The sequence below is a fragment of the Anguilla rostrata genome, chromosome 5 (assembly GCF_018555375.3).
Source record: "Anguilla rostrata isolate EN2019 chromosome 5, ASM1855537v3, whole genome shotgun sequence".
Lineage (NCBI taxonomy): Eukaryota > Metazoa > Chordata > Actinopteri > Anguilliformes > Anguillidae > Anguilla > Anguilla rostrata.
In genome coordinates, this window is record NC_057937.1 from 45092810 (window position 1) to 45116452 (window position 23643).

At 40.8% G+C, this 23643-nt stretch overlaps 2 protein-coding genes across 8 annotated transcripts in view; one reads left to right on the forward strand and one right to left on the reverse strand.

Moving 5' to 3' along the window:
- Positions 1 to 1895: 1895 nt before the first annotated feature.
- On the forward strand, positions 1896 to 8193 carry LOC135255387 (deoxyuridine 5'-triphosphate nucleotidohydrolase-like). Of its 4 annotated transcripts, XM_064336489.1 has the most exons (9): positions 1896 to 1994; positions 2650 to 2831; positions 3374 to 3543; positions 4785 to 4956; positions 5961 to 6052; positions 6753 to 6797; positions 6983 to 7057; positions 7791 to 7861; positions 7943 to 8193. In XM_064336489.1, the coding sequence occupies exons 1-9, from the start codon at positions 1989 to 1991 to the stop codon at positions 7997 to 7999; spliced, it is 870 nt and encodes a 289-aa protein (XP_064192559.1). In that variant the 5' UTR covers positions 1896 to 1988; the 3' UTR covers positions 8000 to 8193. The 4 variants fall into 4 exon arrangements, with proteins under 4 accessions (XP_064192559.1, XP_064192562.1, XP_064192560.1 ...); XM_064336492.1 differs by lacking the exon at positions 3374 to 3543 and having other exon boundaries at positions 1904 to 1994; positions 2650 to 2818; XM_064336490.1 differs by lacking the exons at positions 1896 to 1994; positions 2650 to 2831; positions 3374 to 3543 and adding an exon at positions 4029 to 4358.
- A 2318-nt stretch (positions 8194 to 10511) lies between these two features.
- LOC135255386 (fibrillin-1-like) overlaps positions 10512 to 23643 on the reverse strand; it is a 59954-nt gene continuing 46822 nt past the window's right edge. For all 4 annotated transcript variants that reach the window (XM_064336487.1, XM_064336486.1, XM_064336484.1 and 1 more), the window contains 17 exons: positions 22398 to 22523; positions 20728 to 20880; positions 20485 to 20547; positions 20215 to 20340; positions 19967 to 20086; positions 19542 to 19664; positions 18823 to 18954; positions 18128 to 18253; positions 17234 to 17440; positions 16950 to 17075; positions 16707 to 16829; positions 15487 to 15603; positions 14406 to 14534; positions 13840 to 13959; positions 12660 to 12891; positions 12049 to 12232; positions 10512 to 11846 (listed from right to left, as the gene is read on the reverse strand). In XM_064336487.1, coding sequence (XP_064192557.1) covers positions 11466 to 11846; positions 12049 to 12232; positions 12660 to 12891; positions 13840 to 13959; positions 14406 to 14534; positions 15487 to 15603; positions 16707 to 16829; positions 16950 to 17075; positions 17234 to 17440; positions 18128 to 18253; positions 18823 to 18954; positions 19542 to 19664; positions 19967 to 20086; positions 20215 to 20340; positions 20485 to 20547; positions 20728 to 20880; positions 22398 to 22523 — 2588 coding nt within the window. In that variant the 3' untranslated portion in view covers positions 10512 to 11465. The remainder of the gene's footprint in view (positions 11847 to 12048; positions 12233 to 12659; positions 12892 to 13839; positions 13960 to 14405; positions 14535 to 15486; positions 15604 to 16706; positions 16830 to 16949; positions 17076 to 17233; positions 17441 to 18127; positions 18254 to 18822; positions 18955 to 19541; positions 19665 to 19966; positions 20087 to 20214; positions 20341 to 20484; positions 20548 to 20727; positions 20881 to 22397; positions 22524 to 23643) is intronic.

A 23643-nucleotide genomic window follows, 5' to 3' on the forward strand; every position in this document is an offset into this window, starting at 1 on the left:
AAAAGATGATGTAATCCTTTAAAGAAAAATTGTATTTTGAGACTATGGACACGGCCTGGGGATTTCAGTGCACATACACTTTCTTGCTGTCAGATGGCATGTCCAACTGAAACACCAGACCTTGACTGTCATTATCACAGGCTAGCATGTAATCTGCTGTACTGTCACCCAGGGTCATGTCAGTCAGCAGCGTACCCTTGCATCATCCGCAGTCGTTTAATGCCAGTGGACTGTAAAGTGGAAAGGAGCAGCGAGTAGCTGAACATGTTCGGCAGGAGGAATGTGCTTGTCTCCTTTCTCCCAAATTGACAAAGGGTACCATATAATGGGCAGACCAAATTGGGAGAAAATTAGATCATGGGACTAATAAGATTATAATAATTAAATTAGATAATAATAATTATATGTAACAAATATGAGATGTATGCTTTCCTTACTGATGTGTTAATAGTACACTGGCATGTCCTCAAACCAAGGGTGCCAAAATATTGACACAGTCTGAGCAAAAGTGTGGAAGTGAGGCCTACTTTTAGAGGAATAACAAAGAAAAACAGGAACAAAAATATACATGACAGTCTGAATTCCAGACCTTCATGAACTCATGCATTTCACAAGTATATCTTATATTTTTATATGTTCATTTTGGCAAGCTTATCCGTAAATGTCTGAGGTTTTCTGTTTTAGCCCAGAAATAGTAGCCCTGATTCTTTTTATCAAGAACCAAAATTTTCATTGCCACATGAAACTAGCACAATGAAACATTTGCTCCCCACTCACTCCTACAGTGTAAGCATAAATACAAATAAATAAATAAATAAATAAATAAAAGGCAGAGTAAGTTAAAGTGGATTGTGCAATTGAGTTACTGTAAGTTATGAGTTAAGGTTGAGCTGAAAGTGTCCTGTGCACACACAGACAAGTGATAAAGAGTGCTGTTGTGCACTCACTGTCTATGTGTTATACAGTTCCTGAATGTCAATGTGGTACAGGCAGTGCAGTTAGCAAATCAGTGCGCGCACTGCCTGTGGGTAGAAACTATTCTTGAATCTGCTAGTTCTGGTTCAGATGCTGTGACACCGGCAGCATGATTTCACTTTGGTAAAACGTTAATAAATTTCATTAGTCCACCTGTTGTGATTGCATCTACAGGGGTATTAGCTCCCATTCACCCACATTCATTTTCGAGACCTCACCAAAATCAATAGTTATAAAGCACAGCACTCGAAAATGAATGGGAGTGAAATGGGAGCTAAAACCCACATAGATGCAATTACAAAGAGTGGACTAATGAGATTCATTCATGTTATATCAAAGTGTAGCCTATGCGTACTTTATGAAAGCTTTTTTAAAACTTTGATATGCTTGTTAATATTTATTATTTGTTTACTTCTATTTATGTGTTTTTTTAAATAATACTTTTTATCATTTATATTTTTCCACTGTTTGTAATTATATTTTCATATACATTTTTTATGTCATACACTTAAATTGCCTGAATCTTGAAATTCTAGAGCAATAAAGAAAGGAGCCACTTCGCATAATCCAAAAGCCATCAATGATGAGCCCAGAATCTCTGTAGTTAGCATAGGTTGCCGATTTTGAAAGCAGTAAATCGACATAAGAGCTGTAGTTGGCCGTTTCATAATTTCTGATTTGGGGAGCTCTGCTTACTATCTAATTGATATAGCTATCAAGACTAGATGTCCCGTGGATTATTTATGACAATTCACAACAACAATTCCAATTATTATTATTATTATTACTATTATTATTATTTTACTGGAGCTGCTCCAAATGGGGTGTGTGTCCGTTCTCAAAGAACATAGACGTATGTTTCTAGGGCTCCGGCGGGGCCTGGCTCCAAAGGGGCGTGGCCTAGCTCCAAAGAGGAGGACTGTTAGCTTGAGCGACAACTTAAGTGCTAGACGGCGTCTCGGAAAAAGAGGTGGGAACTTGCAAGACGGGGTTGGGGGAAAGAGAACAATAAAATGGATGTAAGTACATGATTTAATTCGTTCGGTCGATAACATCGGCGATATTGTAGCCCGTCTCTATTGGCTTTGATATCTCTGTTTAAGAACAAGAAGGGAAACTTCCTTCGCAAAAGTCTCTCAAAACGGCAGTTTTCCACGCCCATAGTTTTTTCTCTGATTGGCCAACGTGACATGTCACGTGAAAGTAGTCATTTTGCCCTTTTAGCTACACAGTGCTGCCGCTGTATATCACCTAGCGACAACTGCTAGTTTCTGTTCTGATGAATCTATTAACTTTGTTTATAGCTGAAGGCTGCCAAATAAGTTGGCGAGCTAAACTAGCTAGCATTAGCAGCAAGAGGTGTAGATAGCACAGGCTACCGTAAAGTCTGTTGGTAGGCTAGTACATCCGTTTTAGCTTAATGCATGTTTAAGAGAAAATAAACCACACACAGTCGTACTAAAAATAGTTGACTAACCTTAATTTAAAACATCCTTGATGTTTTCAACCGGATTCTTATCAGCGAGTTGCATCTAATGAGCGCGATGTAGGCTAGAACAAGGTTCCGGCCTCGTTGATTGGAAACAGGCTCTCTCAATTCATGTATGATCAAACGCCGAATTTGCACTTGTTAATCAAAACTGTTTTTTTGTTTTGTATTTGTATAACGTCCAGTTGCATGTGTCCATCAAAGTCATGGGGGTACACCTTGAAGTGCAGCAGGACACGTCCAGCTGTTTATATCACTGTCCAATCTGCGCACTCGAGACTTTCAAGCCAACTGATTTAAAAACAGCCAGAAAACACCTGGAGAGCCACACTGGGCGATCCTTCCATCATGGAGGTTTGCGTTTCAGGTTATCACAACCGCCACCCCCATCCCGTAGATCACTCTGTTTTAGATGGTGTTTTGTTTTATCTGTAAATATTGATTTAATTGCCAAAATATGTACACTTTCCCTTTACAGAGTTCATTGCGACACCGAATTCAAATTTGTATACTGAAGCAGTTTATAATTTAGATTTGAATATGAGGCAATAGTGCAGCAGGTCAGTTTTCATTTCTGAGCATTTCAGTTTAGAAAAATGACAATTTCTCCAATATAAACATTGTAGCCAATGTATAATGTGTTGCTAATAATTTGCAATCTTCCATAATAATAAATCCTAAAATATACCACTATGATATTGCAAAAACAATAGCTGTTTTAATGTAACTATGTATAATCAGTATGTCTGTTTTGTGTTTTTTAAGGTTACACAATATACAAGTGCCACTTAAAATGCAGGAAGACACAACACTTTCACTGCTATAAATGCAGTGGCTGTATTATCAGGAGGGTTGACTTACTGAAGCACATTTCTTCATGTAACCCAATGCCCACCACACCACTGCCAGGGCCCACCGCACCAATGCTAGTGGCCACCGCACCACTGCCAGTGCCCACTGCACCACCTGCTGCACCACTGCCAGTGCCCACTGCACCACCTGCTGCACCACTGCCAGTGCCCACTGCACCACCTGCTGCACCACTGCCAGGGCCCACAGCATCACCTGCTGGACCGAAGGTTACACCACTGGGACCTTTGACTAAAAGAAGACAAAACATCATGCAGTGTCCTCACTGCAATCTTTTGCTTAATTCAAAAAATTTGAAAAGGCATCTACAAAGACGTCACACAGCACTTGTGAAAGACATAACAGCTGACCGAAATCTACAGTGCATTGATGCTGACAGGGGCATTTATGCCATCAGTAAGGCTGTCCAGGGAGGGACCCCCTATCCTTATTCATGCATTAATTATATCAGTTTATTTTCTAATTGGTAACAAATGTGTAAGGATATACTATAGTCAGATAATGTATTAGATCATGTACAATATATTTTTTGTTCTCTATTTCGAATTTTTAATCCTTTGAGGAGATTAAATAAAAGTATTATAATAGACAGGCTTTGCAATAGGAGGGGCTTCCCCTTTGAGATAAATACAAGTTAAAACAATATAAAGTCAACTGATACAAAAAGCATAGTGTAGTATATAGGATATAGCATTTTAAAACATTAATTCTGAAGTACGAGACAAGTCACGTCCCATATTGACACAGTATCGAACGTTCTTGCAAAGAATGAGATCAAAGGGGTGGCTAATACATTTTAGTTACTCTGACTTTAAACTCCGTCAGTTTGGAGCTAGGCCACTCCCCTTTGGAGCTTCTCCAGGCGCCAGAAAATGCTGGTCGAAAATGGCTCTTCTCGTTATGAAACCCTATTTCTTTCGTAGTAGCTCTTCACTCCGGGTTATTCTGTCCTCGTTACACAGGGGATTGACTTTTCATCTTCCGAAAATGTTCATCGAACAACAGCGGGACGTATTTTACGCTGGTAACAAGCTGACACAAATCTGTGTGTAGCTATGTGTAAGCACGTATCTGTAAAATAGATAATAAACTTAAATGTTATGGCGGCATAGTTTAATATTGAATTGAAATAGCTGCATAGTTCGCATGGTAGAAAAACCCCATTTAAAATATAAAAATGGAACGTTAGCCAGCAAGGATGTATTAAATTATGTCAATGACGTAGCTACGTTTTCAGTGTACTAATAAGGGTGGAACGGAAGTAGCTTACATTTGGCGGGTATTTTAAGCATCCAGACAATCTGGTTAACGTTAGCTATTTCTTGTCAGCCATCTGACTTACTTTTCAGACTTTTAGTGTTCCGTTTTAACGGTAGCTTGTTAAATGTATTAATAGTTTCCTTTCACTTTGTTAATTAATCATTTATTTTTGTATTTTTATAATTACCAGAAATAAACATGCCCTGCTCTGAAGTCACGCAAGCCACAGCTTCATCTCCTGTGAAGGGTCTCAAGACCGGTCCTGAAGAACTTAAAGTCGTTCTGAAATTCGCTAAACTTACCGAAAACGCCACAGTTCCAACAAAGGGATCTGCGAAATCTGCGGGTTATGACCTTTACAGGTTGGTCCAAATTTGTATTCATCTATCAATATAGGTGGTACAGTTAGCTACATTTTTACTACTAAAACTACAACGTTAACTGCAACATGTAGCGTGAGTTGGCTGGCTAACCACTTCGCAAAAAAAAAAAATGGTTCCCCAACTATGTTGCTGTCGGTTATATCGTTAGCGTGTTTGGCCATTGGTAGTTTGTAATTCAGTCCCTATCTTGCGTTTGCTAGAACTTGACGTCTTGACATTTACAGACCTCAAGTTAAAGACGGTAGCCAACTAACTATGAAAGTAGCTAAGGGAGTATTGATTAAATCGTAGGCTGTGTTAGAAACTGCATACTGCCCACCTCATTTTAAACACTGCATCCGTGTACTGTACACTGCATACTGTTGTGTACACAGCACGCCGCCGTAAAGCATACTGCAGTGTACTGATTGTCACATGACGTCTGAAAAAATGTACCTCCGGGAGAGACGGGACAAATCCGTACAGTATTTCCCAATACGCGTCCCACCTTCCATTGTTCAAGCCAATAACGAGGCATGAAGAAGAGGAATTCTGCCCTTGATTTTTGAACATGAATCTAATCTCAGTGCGAGCATGACCAGCTAACATTCCAAGAAGTAGTTCTACATGCTATCAAATAGTTATCGCAGTTAGAATATTAGAAATATTTTATACAAAAACAATAATTTGTCAAACTTCGTAGTGGTTTAAAAAAAAATTTTTATACAAAAAAGTGGTTTATATACCAAAAAAAAAAAAGCTCTTGCGCACATGTACAACAGCTGTTTGATATATTTATTGGCCATATACTAGACATTTTGGGTGATATAGTACATCATCTGACTATCTTTGGCATACTGAGAACACAATATACATACTACATACTGATTTTATTTTAAAATTTAGTACGAGTATGATAATATGTGGTTTTGAACTCAGCCATAAACTGTACAGCATACATTAACCGTGGCATGCTAATATTGAATCTGACACTTTTCAAACAGTGCTTACGACTACTCCGTCGCCCCCATGGATAAAGTTGTAGTGAAGACAGACATTCAGATTGCAGTTCCCACTGGTTGCTACGGAAGAGTGGGTGAGTAACATTGATTAAATTTAATTTTATGGTTAAGTTTTCGTGAATTAATTCCATGCCAACATTTGTCCTAATCAGACAGCTAACTGAGATGACAACTTGTCATCAGTGCTTAATTGTCTGAAAGACAGCATAATTGTTTTGAAGGGTAAGCACCAGATATTATAAAAAGGTATGAGCTATCCATCTGCAGGCGTTGATAGAGCTAGCACTGTTAGCACACAGCCCTTTTGGCTAATATCCTTGTACTGGATGCTGAGGGACAGACACAATTGGTCTCAGTCTTCTCATGAATCTGAGCAAGATGGCTAAAAAACAAATTTCCCAGATAGTGCTCTGGTTGTTGGCTTTGAGAAGAATCCTCCAACTCACCTCTGGCTCAAACCTGAAAGGCTGTATTCAGTTCTGTCCATTTCTGTCACCTCTTTAACCCAAAGGTATAATAGCAGAGCTGCTTGTCTTCTACCTATTGCGTTACGTGTGGCATAAATAATTTTTCGCCGTGGCTTCAGGTGTTTCCGACAGGAGTGATCAATTTGTCAAATTTGAAGCCATACTGACAACATATTCAGCTTAATTTAATGAAAAACTTCTAGAAAAATATAGCGATCAGATATCTATGTGGTGCTTACACTCTAAATAGTGAGGAGGAATTTAATTGCAGAGTTTTTTTTAGCTGTGTCTTGTTTTTTGTTTCAAGCTCCGAGGTCTGGATTAGCTGCAAAAAACTTCATAGATGTTGGAGGTACGTATGTTTATTAAAAAAAAAAAAAAAAAATCCTTAGAAATGATGCCGATTTGGTGGTCTAATATAAAATGCACCTGTTATGGCTTTGAAAATTTTTAACAGCTGGTTTCATTCATTGATTAAATAATGCAGTGTTTTTCGCCACTCTGAATTCTGGTTTTAATTGAAATGATTTTCCAAAGCTGGAGTTGTAGATGAAGACTACAGAGGAAATGTAGGAGTTGTGCTTTTCAACTTCAGTAAAGAAACATTTGAAGGTGAGGCCTTTCATTGTACTGATGCAATTTTGTTGTTTATATACATTTTTTTTTCCTGAATTGCTTTCCTGCCCACTATTGAGAAATGTTGTTGGGGGGATACAGAGTGTGGAATCCCTCCCATTCTAGCTGATTTTCTGCTTCCACTTTTGGGGGTGGGTCTAATGTTGGTGACATCATCAAGCTGTGCCAGATGCACAAGGTATCTGGTAGCAAGGCTGTTTTGAATCCATTGACAACGGTAACAGCTCTTAAATCAGAACAACATTATGCATTGAAGGCATTTCTTCGAAGGAGAGATCTTTTTTTGGCGTACTCCCCGCGGGATTTGGTAAAAGTTTAATATCAGTCGGATACGTCAGTCACTTGTGATTGGTTAGAGAAAGTTCAAATTCGCCTCCCACAAAAATGAGCTAGAATGGGAGCAATTCCAGACCCTGAATCCCCTGACAACATTAAATATAAGCACAGTTAAAAGGAAATGTCTAAAGCTGGTTTTTAAAAGAAGCTATTGTTCTGCTATTTCTAATCTTAATTGGAATTCTACATGGAATTTTCCATGGTAGAACAGCAATTGAAGCATCTCAGTCCAATCTTGTTTAGTACCTGGGAACTGCTAGTAGTTCCTCACATTGTTTACATTGCTTGTTTTTGTGTCCAAATCACCCATTTTCATTGTTGTTATGAATGCTGCAGTAAAAATGAACAACTAAAATGTCTGACTTCATTGCAGTTAAAAAGGGGGATCGTGTTGCGCAGCTGATCTGTGAAAAAATATGCTACCCGGAATTGGAGGAGCACAAGGTATGTAGGCAATTTGTTATACGTTCAGTCTGTCATGATATATTCTGTAATAAAGTCCCAAACCCTTTCTCTTTCCTTTAGACTTTGGATGAAACTGTTCGTGGGGCTGGTGGTTTTGGATCCACTGGCAAAAATTGAGACCACTTTTTTTTGGGTGTTTTCATAGTTCAAGATTTCCGTTTATTACTGTATATGCTGTAATTAATAATGTTGGTTTATGTTTGGTTCATTTTATGAATGTCTGCCACACATATTACAGATAGTGAAGATATTACAGTTGGCAACTCTTACTTGTCATTGTTTCATAATAAAGCAATTTTGGCTATTGGTTATTTTTAATTTCTCCTTACAATGGTGTTTGGGGGGTTAGCTTTACAATGTGCTTTTTACCTCTAGAATTGGGGTGGAGGCTTTTTGATGCAACTTTATCTTCACAAGCCATGACTGATTTGGTAGAACATTTAAATATCAATGTTCTTGGTATAATATTCATTCAATCCAAAGTGAATTTTCTTCAGAAAGTTGAGTGGTCTGTTGACTTTTTATCAGCTTATGTAGAAGGCTAAGTTGTAACTTATTCATCAACAAGATGATGGACACCTAAAGTGTACAGTAGTACAATCACGCTGGAAAGTGGTTACCAGAACCAACTATTATAACATTGCTTTACTTGCCTTTAAATGTTTCACTAGATGGCGCTACATGCATGTGATAGAAAAATGTTTCTTGTTTTTAATATCAATTTATTATAAACATTACTTTTTACAAAGTCATTGCTGGAAGGGAAAATTAAAACATTTGTGCCATTGCAATGAGGTCCTTAATGTTGATGACTTTGTTTATTGTTTTTATGACTAGCCGATTCCATCCAGCAAGTATTAGCCAACTAAAAAAAATACAATCTCACCAGAGTAAGAAGGCAGTGGTTTCCTCAGGATAACTGCCAGTACTACTTATAGTGAGTTATTTTCACAAAGCAATGTTTGGAGGGCCATTTGGCAACATTTAGCCAGAAGAGTTGTTGCTGGTATTGTCTAATCTGTATTATTTGTTAAAAGCTCAGAAGTCTAAATATATAAATCAGTATTTCAAGTGCATACATGTGGAAGTTATAGCACAGGTTTGCTGTAGGATGATGCAAATGCGTAAGTCATATTTGCAGTTATTTAACGTTTTATCTAGCAGCCTAAGAACCGCATCAGCTTTAAAAAGGACTGCAAAACACTTTGTTTTTATAATGCAGGGGTCAAGGAAGAAGAAATGCTGTAATGTTTTACTCTGCAATATTAGGTGAAGAATATAGCCACATTCTAAAGGTGTCAATACAGACCAAAAACATCTGAGATGTTTGAAGAAGGTTTCTCCCTTTAACCACTGAACTTTTAAAGGTTTTTGGACTCAGGTCCTAGCATAGTGCTGACTAATTGTCATTGCTGGATAGCTGATCGTACACATGAGCAATGGGTAGGCAGTGTTCAGAACTGTCACCCAAACTCTGTTACCTAGTGGTAAAACTCAGACCTGCTGTTTCTTTGGAAAGAGCCACTTAAAAGAATAGGGACACTACCATTTCTGTGTAGCTGTTCAACACTGCATGTTGAAGCAACAGCTTCCTCATGTTTTGAAGGGAGTCCACATAAAATATTAATTCTACAGTCCATGCTTTTCTCTAAAAGGTAACATTTCTTTTCCTTGTTTACTATACTGTTCTTGTGTACTTTGATGTTTGCCACAAAGTTGAATCATTTGTATCCAACAGTATGTTAAAGGAAATGGAGGAAATAAGTAAGTTCAGGTTATGCAAGTTTAGAAAGAGCCAATGCATCTAACGGCATTTAGGGAAACAGCTCAGTGTGTGGAAGTAACAGGCTACAAGCCCTCCTTTCCTCACCACAGGTGTTTGCATTTCGTGCTCACAACCTATGCAATGACATTTTATTATTACAGAAACCACATTAGGGTGCTCTAGATAAATGCATGGCCGTGCATTTCAGTATTGTGATTTTTAAAAACTTGAACTTCACATAAAAATGTGCTTACCTCTAAGCAAGGTCCAGATTATGTGTGAAGTATCCTTCATGGCAGGCAGCCGGGTATATAGATCAGCTATATTGCAGAGAAGACTTTTCTTCCTTTGCTTACCTGCCATGGTCAGTTGCAGCTTCTGCCCTGTTATTGCTAATAAATGGTTTATGAAGGAAAGGAGACATAGGCCAAATCAGCTTACTTGCCAACTATTGAGTAAACTCATTGCGTACAAGTTGTAGGCAATTAAGCTGATCTGTTATTTGGTCTATTTGATCTGACACATGTGATGTGCTTGTGCAAGCTACAGCTGTGCAGCGCGGTATCTGCTGAAGTTCAGTTGTGGGATTGCTCATCGGAGAAGAACCGGTCGACTTTTGCATGAAAGCTAGTGTGGGTTCTTCCCAAACTGACATAGGATGCTACAGCTATGTGATTGGTGAACAGTTACAATTGGTGACTCCAAATTGCGGTGGAAAATGGTGGAATATCGAGGGGAATCCTGAATGAAGATGAAACATTCTTTGGATTCCTGTCCCTCAGATTCAGTTTTAGTCTTTGGTTGACATTTTAAAATTCATGGATCAAGAAACAGAAATATAGTACTTAAGCAAGACTGAACTCATTTAAACCAAAAATATGTTTTTTATTGTGAATTTACTGAAACTAAACCCTCATTGATGTGAACAGACACTGAAAGATGGTCTCATTCACGTCATCTTGACATGATGACGGCACTGATTGTACTTGCGAAAATGTATGTGGCCAGGAAGGCCTCAGTGCATAATTAAGTCACAGATATTGCATCATCAGAATGGTGTATACAGTTAAAAAGAAGTAGTTGGTCATTATAAGCACCATTACAAAACCCTTCTGTACAGGGCTTTATCTAGTTTACAAATGCTTCCATGATTAAAAAAAGTGGCATGATTACAGTATAAACACACTTAATTTACATGTAGTTCAGGCATAACAGAACAGAAAAGCTATTGAGTTAACTTTGGTTGGTTGCAAAGTAACTTGAAATCTTCAACCAGTAGAAAAGTGGTGTTTTTGGCTACCGTCTTTGCAAAATATTACAGTGCATTCATAAATCTAAGATGTCACGTTGCTAGCACCAGGTAATATAAAATTTTGATCTATTCAATTGAAAAGATTGAAAAGAGAAGTTAATGAAGACAAAGGTCCTTCGAGCCCAAACAAAATAAAAAAAATCTTCAACTTCTGGTGAAAATATCTCAACGTCAGTGACTTCTTCCAATTTACATGTGTCACTGAAAGTTGAAAGATTCAACATACCATCATACAAAACCTTATTCAAAAGAGCTTTTTATACAAAGCCTGAGAAAGCGATTTTGATTTTGGGGGGTTTGCATATTAACCTTTTTTTCCTCCACTCAGCTCTGCTCCCTCCCTTAGCTTTCTGAACATGCAGCTGCACTTAGTAATTTTATTACTTCACACTTTACACGTGATAAGAAATCGTATCCATGATATGTAGAATCGTCTTTCGGAGTCAACAATGCAGTCCCCCTATTTCTTTGGCAGCGAACGTTTTTGCGGTCTTTTGCGGAATTTGTTAATGGAGAACTATCTGCACCTTCATGTTCAAGGCGTCCCCCAGCTGTCCTGTGAGGTAGTCTTTGTCATGCTCGTCCTCCAGATGGGCCAGTTCTTTCTTTTTGTACAGTGGCACACTGCTGATTTGTAAATAATACGCTCCCGGAAGAAGTTTCTTCTTGGTTAAGTGAAGGTAGCTTATTCCTTGTTTCTGGTTGATTCGGAACAGGCCCTCGTCATTCCCAAAGTTGATCATGTAGCGGACATGGTCAGTCAGCGTGGAGAGAGCGGGAGTAAACTCCAGGAGATGGTCTTTGCTGTTTAGGTCACTGATGTTGAAGTTAAACAAGATGGTGTCTTCGATATCCACGCTTGCCAGGCTGATGGCCTCTTGTTCATCCTAAAAAAATCCAAAATATTTCCATGACACTTAACAGAATTGACAGAATTCTCAATTCCACAAAATTATTTTTAAGGGAAAGGTTCAGGATTTCTAAAACAGACATTCTTACTTACTGTAAATGGCCAGCAATAAATAATGGACCATTCATTTATGTTCCTAAAAAGTCATTTTTATCAGAAAAAACTGATTTTCAGGTTACCTGTGACTCTCCCACAGGTGTGTCATCGGTTCCGTTAGTGCTTCTGCGTTTCCTGCCTTTCTTTGGATAGCCGTTAATTTTACACTCGTAACAAGCCTCGGGGGAAAGAGAGTTATCGTCCGCCTCACCGCCCTGACCAGGCCCCAGAGCTCCACTCCCGAAGCCCACCCCTGAGACACAGTGCCTGAAACACAGGGAAACAGAGGCTTCAGCAACACCTTTCTATAACACATGAACCGCATACTTACTTCAGTACTACAAGGCACTTGCATTCCTCATCACAGAGTTCACTTCTAAAAGCTGGATTAGGTCTTTTAGACACTTAACAAGCCACAAGCATTGCTCTTTAGAGAAAGCGAACTCAGATAAAGTGTCTGGTTGGAGATACCAAGCATTTATAGGCTTGTAATACCCATCTCACACTAACTGCATCTCAGTAAAGTATTAGTCATTTATGTCATTCAGAGGATTGCCCTTGAGGACAGGTGTTATACAGAACTTTGCACATCCTTGTCCATGAGTCAGATTATTTGGCCTCAAGACCCCAACAGTGCTCTCAAACCTGAAACCCTTAAGGCTTTTTTTTATCTGACAAAGGGGAGATCACTCACCCTTGGCCCGCCCTGTAGTATCCAGGTGGGCAGCCGCACAGGTAGCCCCCGTCAGTGTTGGAGCAGCCGTAGTTGCAGGGGTTCTGGGAGGATGAGCATTCGTTCACATCCTGGCATCCTCCGCTGAACTGCTCGTAGTTGAAGCCCGTGGGACACAGGCAGCGGAAGCTTCCCAGAGTGTTGTGGCACGAGGCTTCCCCACAGACCTGGCTGTTCTGGCATTCGTTTTCATCTATGAAATGCAAAATAAAACAACGTAATGACCAAAGAGCGTTACATGCCTCCTCTGTAGTTTATTTAAATGGAGGCAGCCAATACTTGTGATATGTGAATGTTTTCTGCTTGTTAGATCTAACCCTGCTGCCCCATGGAGCAACATAACTAGTTATCTGGCCACCAGCTTGCACACTACATATTACTAAGAGGTAATATAAAAGTGGTCACATGATGCCCAGAAAATTAACTGTCACTTGAAAGTAAATTATTAGTCAGTAATAAAATCTTGCTATCTACCTGCATCTACCTAAAATACAAATGAGCAAGGACATAGGAAATAGTAATCTTAACTAATGCTGTTTTTATTTTTACAAAATGTATGTAGTTTTCTTTGAGATATTTAAAGTGCTAAGAACTTCTTATGAGTAACTTATCTTTTAAGACATACTTCCTGTTCTCAAGCACACAGATTGAGCAGAGGAATGGAGATGTCTATGCAGTGTAAAATTAAAAATGTCAAAAGTTTGAGCAACGGTTAGTGTAATTCAGAGCAGAAAATAAGCTGCAAATAGGGAAATTTTTTTGATTCAAGTACATGTCATCAAGTGTTTTGTACAAAATCTGTCCATTTTCTAGTGTCTAGTGTATAATTTGCCACATCAATAAATAGCTAAATCTAAATGCATTTTGCAAGTGTGTCAAATACAACATTAAATGTCTGCATCCATTCTAATTAAATGTTATTGCAACTGGCAAGTTAACAACATTCTCACTCAGCATGATGACATTTTAAAGAAACATACTATATGTATTCAAGCAAATCTCAAGGAGGCTCATCTCAAAGGTAAACATTTACGCAGATTAAGTGTCCCTTTGTTCTGCTGCGTGGTAATCGTATGGAGGAAAAGGTTGTGCTTCCAGGAAAGGGAAGTTCAATCAGTCAGGAGAAGGAGGCCTTCCTCACCCACACACTGGTTCCACTGGTAGTGCTGGAGGTAGCCCTGGGGACAGCTGCAGCGGTACCCGCCCACCAGGTTCTGACAGCCGTGCTGACAGCGATGGTTCCCATCGCATTCGTCCATGTCTGCCGGGAGACGCGCACAGGGTGACGTTAAAACTCGGGGAGAAACACAAATACCTGCAAACGGCCTTGCCATTCCCCATGCGAAAAGCCCACGGATGATGTGTCCCCATAGATATGTGTTGAACTTTGTGTAATACAGACCTGTGGAAGACCACATTGGCTAAAATCTAGCGGAAAACCAATATATGAGAGCAGTGGGTGTGCTTGCCAGTTATCCTTTACATTATGCTAACAGTACAACCTACCATCCATGCAAAACATGGGTGTGCATATTTCACATTCAAACGAGAGCAGTATAACATGGCCGCAGTAGAGAAGAAGGTGGTAACCTCTGGGACTGCAAATCATTTTTACACAGTGTATTGCAGCTGTAGGATTGGTACTGTAAATGACTGTTCAGTGAGTGTTAGTGTGACAGCAGAGGCCCCATCAGGTGGTCGGTTGACCTTCGCAGCTTTGTCCGGTCTGGCCCAGGGAGAAGCCGCGCTGGCACTCGCAGTTGAAGCTCCCGGGGCTGTTCTGACACACCCCGTTGGTGCCGCACAGGCTGGGGTCGGTGGCGCACTCGTTATTGTCTGCAGAGGAATGTGGACAGACATGAGCCCTCTGTACTGAGTCACACCCCCCTCCCCCCCCCTCAGCCTGGTGTCTGCAACCCCTGCAGGACACCTGCCTGCTGACACTATGGCACCCGCCCCCACCCTCCAGCACAAATTTTACCCTGAAAGCTGGTAAATTCTGTACATCTGATATCTTGAAATCCAGCTGAATCAAATAATTGCTTTGCCAAACAAAGAATCTACACTTTTCAGAATGTACAGCAGATTTTTCAGGATCTGGAATCACCTCTATGCAGTAAAGTGTTCATTGTCCCTAAGTGTACATATGGTCCCTATTGGATTAACACGGGACATTTTACTGTGTACTTACTTTTTATGTTTTTTATGTTTTACCTTAAGCGGCTGAAATTCTCTGTTGCTTTAAAACAGAATTTCTGCTGCATTCTTAGTTTGTAGCCTGTTATGTATTAAGCACACTATTAAAGTCTTTAAACTCAGAAGCCATTTGAAACAAGGATTCATACTCTGAAAATCTCAGCCCGTGTTCTTTCCTGAGAGCACTCATTTATCCTGTGAATGTAAAAGTCACTCACAGAGGCCTACAGCCATAAAAGGGCCCTCAATGACCCACAGCATTACTGGATAATGATTACCTAACTTCAAGTACTTAAGGCTGAGATCATGGGATCTGCTCCAGAGATTGGCTACCCTGGGTGTAACCATGGAAACCGACAGCTCAACGCTCCATAACAAGTAATAGTTAAGTTTCCATAACTACAAATCAGTCAAGCTTAATTTGATTTTTTTTTCTCGTATCAAACTGAAGCCATTAGGTCTGCAAAAAAAAAAGTCATAAAAGGAGTTTTTTGTTGAAGAATGATGAAAGATAAATGGCTTCATTAGTTCAGCTCAGTGAGTCTGACCTTCAGAGCAGCACTGAAGGGGTGACTGTGTGGGCTGCCCTTACCAATGCAGGCAGTGTGGTGCTGGGTGAAGCCAGGGGGGCATTTACAGGTGAAACCCCCAATGGTGTTGACACACAGGAACTGGCAATTGTGCTGCTTGGTCGAACATTCATCCAGATCTGCAAGAAACAGGTGACAAATGGGGGAGTTGTCATGACGTGTCCGCAAAGGCAAGCGCCGACCTCATACGTCTTCCCAGCCATGCATTTCGAGTCAGCTCCAGGTGGCACCCTCAATACAGCAGCAACAGCAACCATTCCCCTCGGCAATCACGAAAAGTTAAATACCAAAATCTTTCCAAATCCGGCCCTTTCACATGATCGGCAAGGTGTTCCACAGACGCTGTCAATTACAGCCGCCAAAAAATTCCAGGCGTTTAATGTGTGTGCGCATTTCATCAGGATGTGAATCAAAGTCTCGCGGAGAAGGAGGGGTGAAGCCGGGGTGAAGAGATGGAGGGGTGAATAAAGAGGCAGCGAGGGCGAGCTGACGAAGCCCCCCACAGAGAGATGCAGACTGGACTCCCTGCTCCAGGAAAAGGAAGACAGCTTCTGCCAAACAACATAAACCCTGCCTCAGCAAGCACACAGACCCCCTGCACCCCAGGCCTCTATCAAAGGCCAAACATTTCACAGGCTGCGTAGGGGGGAGAAAACACTAATTGCAGATTATTTCCCTCCCCCCCCCCTCCCACCCAACCATACTTAGTGACCAGTAAATGAACCAGACAGCGGAAACTCTGGGGCAAAATCTTGGTCCAGAAATATGTAAATAGAGATAAGCAACAAAAAATGACCCTGTTAAGGAAGCTTTTTTGAATTCCATTCATGAACTCACAGTTCAACTAACGCAAACCAGCGGGGGGAGAAATCTGTTTTTCAGCAAACGCAGGAGGTAACAACTTCTGTGTATTAAACACGTACTTGGCCAACGGGGGAAAATGATTAGAATTCCAGATGGGGAGACTTAAGTACTGCACGCTTTGCAAGGCAGGATATTGGGCAATGGGCCCAGCAATACCCCTGCCAAATGCTAACCTTGAAATTAAGTCGAGTGAAAATGTAATGTGGTGTCTAGCGAGGGACCCCTTGCTGAACTGATATTAACTGGAAAAGGAAATGGCTGCAGGTCAGCATCCAGACTGTCTTAACCTCAACAACGGGCAACAACTGCACTCCGACCGCAAATCCAATCTAATCAGAGGAAGGGGATACTCTGTTACCTCTGCAGCTCTTGCCATCTTCCTGCAGGATGTACCCCCTGGGACAGGAGCACAGGTAGGCCCCCTCCGTGTTTTTGCAGATGAAGTTGCATGGCTTTGGCGCCTGGATGCACTCGTCCACATCTGCAAGAAGCGCAAGAGCGAAAACTTGTGTGAAGTGTGTCCCCAGACTCAGCCATTACATGAAACCTTGGGTAGACAGTCAGTATGAAGCAATACTTCATATGTTGGCAAATGGCTTACCCACACATGTGGTCCCGCTGATGTCCGTGGCATACCCAGGTTTGCATATGCAGTTGTAAGAACCAATGGTGTTCACACATTGGCCATTACGGCACAGGTTGCCCATGACGCGGCACTCGTCAATATCTGACGTCAAGGGGGGAAAAACAGTAACAGTAACAGTAAAACAGCCTTGCATAACATCGGAACAAATTGTAGAACATACAGTAAGACTGAGGAACAGTAGTGCTAGGCTTTTTGTAGCTGAAAATCAACCACAATGGCTGTGGATTTCCTCTTCCTACCCTTGCCATCAGTGGTGTATCCAGGGCCCATGGGGCACATCTTCTTATACTGAGTGGTTCCAGGCAAGGGGCACAGCTCACAGTCGGGGCCCCAGCCACGGCCTCCATCGCAGCAGCACTCGGACTTGGTGACACTGTTCCGGCTGCTCGAGGTCATCTGGCATAGGGTCTGCAGGACCTCCGTGAAGCAGAAACCCTTCCTGTTGTCTGCAAACAAAAGGGTGGTGGTTAGCAAGGAACTACACTACCCATAATGTCCTGTAACAGAGCAGGGGGAGAAGGGTAAGAGAAATTATGTCTGAAATGATTCTTCAAATGAGAGCAGTATAACATAGCTGCAGATCTATTGATCTATGACTTAGATCTATAACAAACTATGCACTGGTATACAGAAAATAATTTTTAAAAGTATCAATTGACAGATCGATCAATCTATTTTCCAAATGAACTTAATTGCCACTGAACAGCATCATAAAACATAAACAGCACCGAGAAATACGAAAAGCATGGATAGTCAATATATTTTAAAATGAAATACATCCATGTTCCCTTTCCTTGGAGATGTTTATATTCAGTTCTTTACAGAAAATGCTTTAAAAAGTGCAGAAGAGTGGGGAAAAATCTAATGTTTGAAGCCAGCCACCCATTTTCCATCAACAGAAACAAGTTTTGCCAATAAGTCTTATTCCTTACTCCTTACAAGATCAGACATATTAGCACATTTCCAGAGAAAAAAAGAGAAGGAAACAGCTCTTGATAAATAACATTAAAGAAATGTTCACAACAAAACTTGTTTTGAACTGCCAAACTGACCCTGTCAGTTATTTTTAGACTGAGCTGATTCCGTCGAAACCGATAAGTGCTGTTCAGTCCGTAGCGACGGGTGATATTTACCTATGCACTCTGTCTGCGTGGGGCTCGGACTGAAGCCCAGGTTGCACCTGCACCGGTAGCTGCCAATTGTGTTTTCACATCGGCCATTCTGACAGATTCCTGGCTTGGTAGAACACTCGTTTAGGTCTAGAGCAGAACAGAACAGAACAGAACAGGAGGCAGAAGCAAGCATTAAGTACCTTGTGGGCCTTCACCTAAGGAAATTGTCAAATGAATGTGATTTAACGTGAACTGCATTTTTGAATAATGAGGTGATTAACCCAAATAACAGAGCACTACTTTTGGACCAAGTCGAAAATATTAATCCGATCACATTGTGTACCTAGAATTTTTCCACCACCACACCACAGATCGGAAAATACTGTATATAATTCATGTATATATGTACCTGTGATGGCACTGAGAATTGGAGGAAATAAGAGATTTATTACTGGGAGCAAAATGACTTCAAAATGAAAAATGTGCTCTATATTGTAGGTGTTAGAAAAGGGTGGTTTCTGTACAGCTAAGTGAATTGAAGTTGACGCTTCTAAGATTTAAGGGGTATGATGTATGAGGCTTAATACACATAACCTGACAACTTCATCCTGGGACCCAGTGAGTGATTACATTTTTAATTCCTGGTGGGCATTTTGTTGCCATAGAAACAGCCATTGGAGGCACACACAAAAAAAAACAGAGGCTGTCTATCTTACCCATGCAGCCCTCCCCGTTGGGCTGGCGGACGTACCCCGGGGAGCAGATGCACATGTACGTGCCGATGAGATTCTTGCAGGTCATTCCCCGGGAGTCGCAGTCGTCGACGCCGTCCTCGCACTCGTTCTGGTCTGCGATGCGGAAAACACAGAACATTCTACGGGTTTCATCTGCGCTCCCTCCACGCGGTGCGGAGGGCAGGGGTTCTGGGAGTGTCGGCAGGCCGCGGTCCCTGACACCCTGGGCCCGGGGGTATTATGTTACAGGCTCAGCGAAGCCCAAGCGAAACGTAACACCCTTCTCTCACGGGAAGAGTCACTGGCTGACATGTTTAAAAAACGTGAGCTGAGATTCTGTTTATAAATGTAATGTAAACAATATCATGTAGCCTCCACAGAGTGAGGGATTCAACCTGCTGAGACTCTGCGGAGTTAACCGTTTGATTCCGGGGGCTTTTGCTTTTTGCGCATCTGAACTGAGCATGAATACCACATCCAGAAGATCTCTCGCACTGCACAAGCTCCTCTACTCAGGCCTTCCTGAACCAACATCAGATGAATGACCCAGACGATTAATCAAATAAACAGACATAATTATATTTATGAGGAGATTGTGCCTATATTCATAACTTTATAACTTTAGCAATTGTTTATAACCAGGTTCCCGCCAGGCAGAAGAAAGCCACAGCAGTCTGAGCGGCCCAACAGAAAGGCCTTACCTCTGCACATTCTCTTGTCTTCTCTGAGCACGTAGCCCGCAGGGCATTTGCACTCGTAGGAGCCCACGGTGTTGACACAGCGGAAGGCACAGAGCAGGGGGTTCTGCGCACATTCGTTCACATCTGGAGAGACAGACATACACCAGTTCTCATCAGACATTATGAAAACAGACGCTGTAGTTGAAGACAGCCGAGCACATGTATCGTAAATATGCTCTGCAGATTCTGAAACAGGTGCCAATACAGCACCGTTCAATGACGTTTCCATAAAAACAATCTGAAATATGAACTGATTTTTTTTGACTGTGTTGGTCTGGAATGGAACATATGTCGATGAACTTAAATTCACGGCAAATACATTTTTGCTAATAAATATATATTATTTTGAGGATTAATAAAGTAATTAAAAATACAGACTTGAGTACCTTCACATGTCATCATAGGCCCGGGTTCAAAGCCATCATCACAGGCGCACTCAAAAGCTCCAACCACGTTGGTGCAGGTGCCATTGCCACAGGGGTTTCCCACGTCACACTCATTGGTATCTAGGGTAAACATATACATTTAATTTGGTTGAATATATATAATATATAACTTCTGCTTCCCTCTCTTAATGGCAGCTCTCTCCTCATACACAGGCACACCGGACAAGTTATCAGATATCACAGCTTACCCTCACAGTTGACCCCAGTGTAGTCCAGTCGGAAACCAAAAGGACACTCGCAGCGGAAGGATCTATCAGTGTTGATGCACACTCCATTGTTACAGATGTTGGGGTTTGTAGCGCACTCGTCAATATCTGATTATCAAAAAACAATCATGCAAAACGATATTCAATGTCACAGAAGCACATATCACGTTCACATTGATCATTTGTATATTCATGCAATCACATATATTCATACAAAATGGTCAAAAAAATAATAATTTGTAGCCAGCTTACCAACAGCATTGTCATTTGGACCAAATTTTTGGCCAAGTGCATGGCAGAGCAGGGAAAACACATCTGGAATGAGATAGACCTTACTTTAGACTCTAAAGAAGTATTTCAGAAATGTTTTATAATTAAAATAGTCCAAATTCCCCAACAGACAAAGACGAAGAAGAAGAATGTGCAGTATGAATTGTTTCTTAAGTAAGCCTTGAGATGAAGTGTTGCAAACTCATGGGCGGGTGGACCACTTACCCTCGGCCGGGGTGGGGCAGATTTCACACGGGGTACCCCAACCCTGTCCTGGCATGGCACTGCAGCAGCAGTCCCCTTTGGTGGTGTTCATGGGTTTTGGGGCCAAGCAAACACCACTCTCAAACTTGGTGTAGCAATAGCTGACACGTATATCTGTGGGATTACAAAAAAAAGGATGTAACACTTTTTTTTTTTAAAGAATTTTTATAACAAAATTAACAACATGGGGAAGTCCCTTTTACCAAAAAGTAAGAGTGACAGATAAATAAGCTAATATTAATCTAATAAGCTAATAACTCAAAGAAGCAACACAGGCTTGTTTTCAATCTCACGGTCAGCCTCTCCAAAACGAAAATAAAAATAGAATATCCATACCAACTGGGTAGCAAAAGAATGCCAGGAAAGACTTCAGTGGTCTTTTTTATTGCGTAAATCACAAGATGAGAAACCAGGTTTTCTCAGTTAATTTGTAATGAAAAGCAAATGGCTGGCACCTGGCCCTGGAGTACTTGTGCTGGCCGTCCTGAGACTTAAAGCAAATAATCTCTTTGACCTCTATAGATCACACAGCACAGACACCTGGCCTGAAAGCACAGTGGAAAAACGCTGAAAAGTGTCTTGTTACTTTTCCCCCATGAAACTGATTTGTCAGCTTTTCCGAAATAAAAAGATTTATGTCCGCAGGTCCCCCTGCTACAGCTGTGCACAAACGCAAAGTTCTGCCACATGCACAGCCATGAAATGTTCCAACACCGGGGGAAGACATCAGGTTTTATCGAGAATGAAAATGTAGACAATGCAATGTGACTCTGCATATTATCGGAGAAACACACAAGAACTATCTATTAGCTGATTTTATTTTTTCTAATTCCTAAAACCTGTTTCTAATTTACTAAATTGTTCTCCCATCCTCAGGCATTCACATCTGTGTGGGGGCAAACCAGGAAATGTAAACAGTTCCTCCCTTTTCGGTGATTATGTCATTGCGCTTTTTAGCGGGGAACTCCCAGCTAAGATCATGAACACCCCTTTAGCTCAGTAGTTGAGGAAATGGAAAATTGCTGAGAGCTGCTCATAGACACCCTTGGGTACACCGACCCAAGAGCAATATGTCATTAAAAAGCAAGACATCTGGACAGTGTTAGCTGCTTCAAGCCCTTCAACGCCAAAATAATACACTAATTGTACAATCAAACGTTCCACCTATGCAACAGTAATAGCCCTGGATTGCATGCGTGTGCTTTATTCCTATATTACTCAGCACTATTCCTCAATGTGTTGTGTATCCAAGGATTCCTTCATCTTATTCTCTCTTCAAGCTTAACACCACAGTCATAAAGGTATTGTGCCATTTGTGCTTAGTGGACCAGCATATAAACAGTATATTAGGATCCATGATGTCACATGACAAAGGTTTGAATTTATTGTTGCTACTCTGCACTCTAGGGCTTCGAGCTGGGCTTTGAATTTTAAAAGGTTAGAGTGGACACTTTTTTAACTGACACAAGACTTTTTTCAGCTGGAAGTCAAGGATAAAATATAGCTTGTATAATTTCAGACCATTTTTAAAGGCTCTGCAAATTTATGGGATATATCTCCAGTGTCATGAGACCAGTTACACACATGCTTATTGGACTTGTGAAGCAGTGAAGACAGCCAAGGGAACTCACCCGTGCATCTCCTCCCAGATGAGGAAAGTTGGAACCCTTCTGGACAACTACACTTAAAACTGCCCTCCGTGTTGGTGCAAGTGCCAAAAACACAGATATCGGGGGTACCTTCACATTCATCAATGTCTACGGAAAAAGAAGAAAAGAAGTCTTTTTGATTCGGAATCACATTTGATCCAGGGCAACAACAATCTGTTTCACTGCTAAGATGATACACCCTTCTGTGATTGAAAGCAGGTGGTGATACTTGCGTGGAATGATTACCTATGCTAAAAGGGAGGATTATGTGACACAAAAGGAATCAGGAAAATGGACATATTACATCAGTGTATCACTTAAGCTCTATAAATATGCAGAATCTGCCAATGCTACTTTGGTCTTGGGTAAAACAGCTTAGGCTGAAATCCGGTAGGCCTGATTCCCAATCCCTTCTCTACATCAGCATCATGGGCCTGTGAGCAGACTCTCAATGTCAGTTCAGATTTTCAGCCTAACAAACCACAACATATTTTACACAATTTTGTGTGAACAGGTGCAGAACTCCAACAGTACCTCCTGTCAGAGGCGGGTTCCATATGTAATGCATTTAGTCTGTCAGCACAAGCCAAAGCACATTTTGTCTGAAAATGATATTTTTTGCTATTCAAACTGATTTTTTGGTGCCCTTGCACAATCTTAAAATATAACACGCATTAAAAGTCTGAGGTTTTATTTGCCTTCTAAAGTTACTTGTCTCCAAAAACAAATCCAGCCTGGGTACTGTAATTTAATGATTTTAAGTTTCATATTTCCTTATAAGGCCACGGGATTTGTAAATTCATCCTACCCAAAGCTACATTTGATTACACTGTACACAATGCATGTGTCCATAATGCTTTGAAGAAGGATGCACAACCCCTTCATAAACATAGTATGACATTTTTATACATCTTGCATAAGATGTACCTGCCAGATCTACCTGAGATTTTAACCTGAGGGTTGACTGTTACATGACATCCTGTGTTATGTCACACTAGAGAATATCATTTTAGAGGTGTTCACAGAACAATGTTTGCTGCTGATGATCTGACACAACATGAACTATATAGGTTGGCTATGATGGTTTTGTAAGTCACTGCATATATTAGAAATAAATTGGATGTCATTTTATGTTATACATGGCATATGACAGCTTTAGGAATACATATATTCCTAAACATATGTTGTGAAAAGGCTGTTCATAGATCTAAATATAAATGCATCTCTG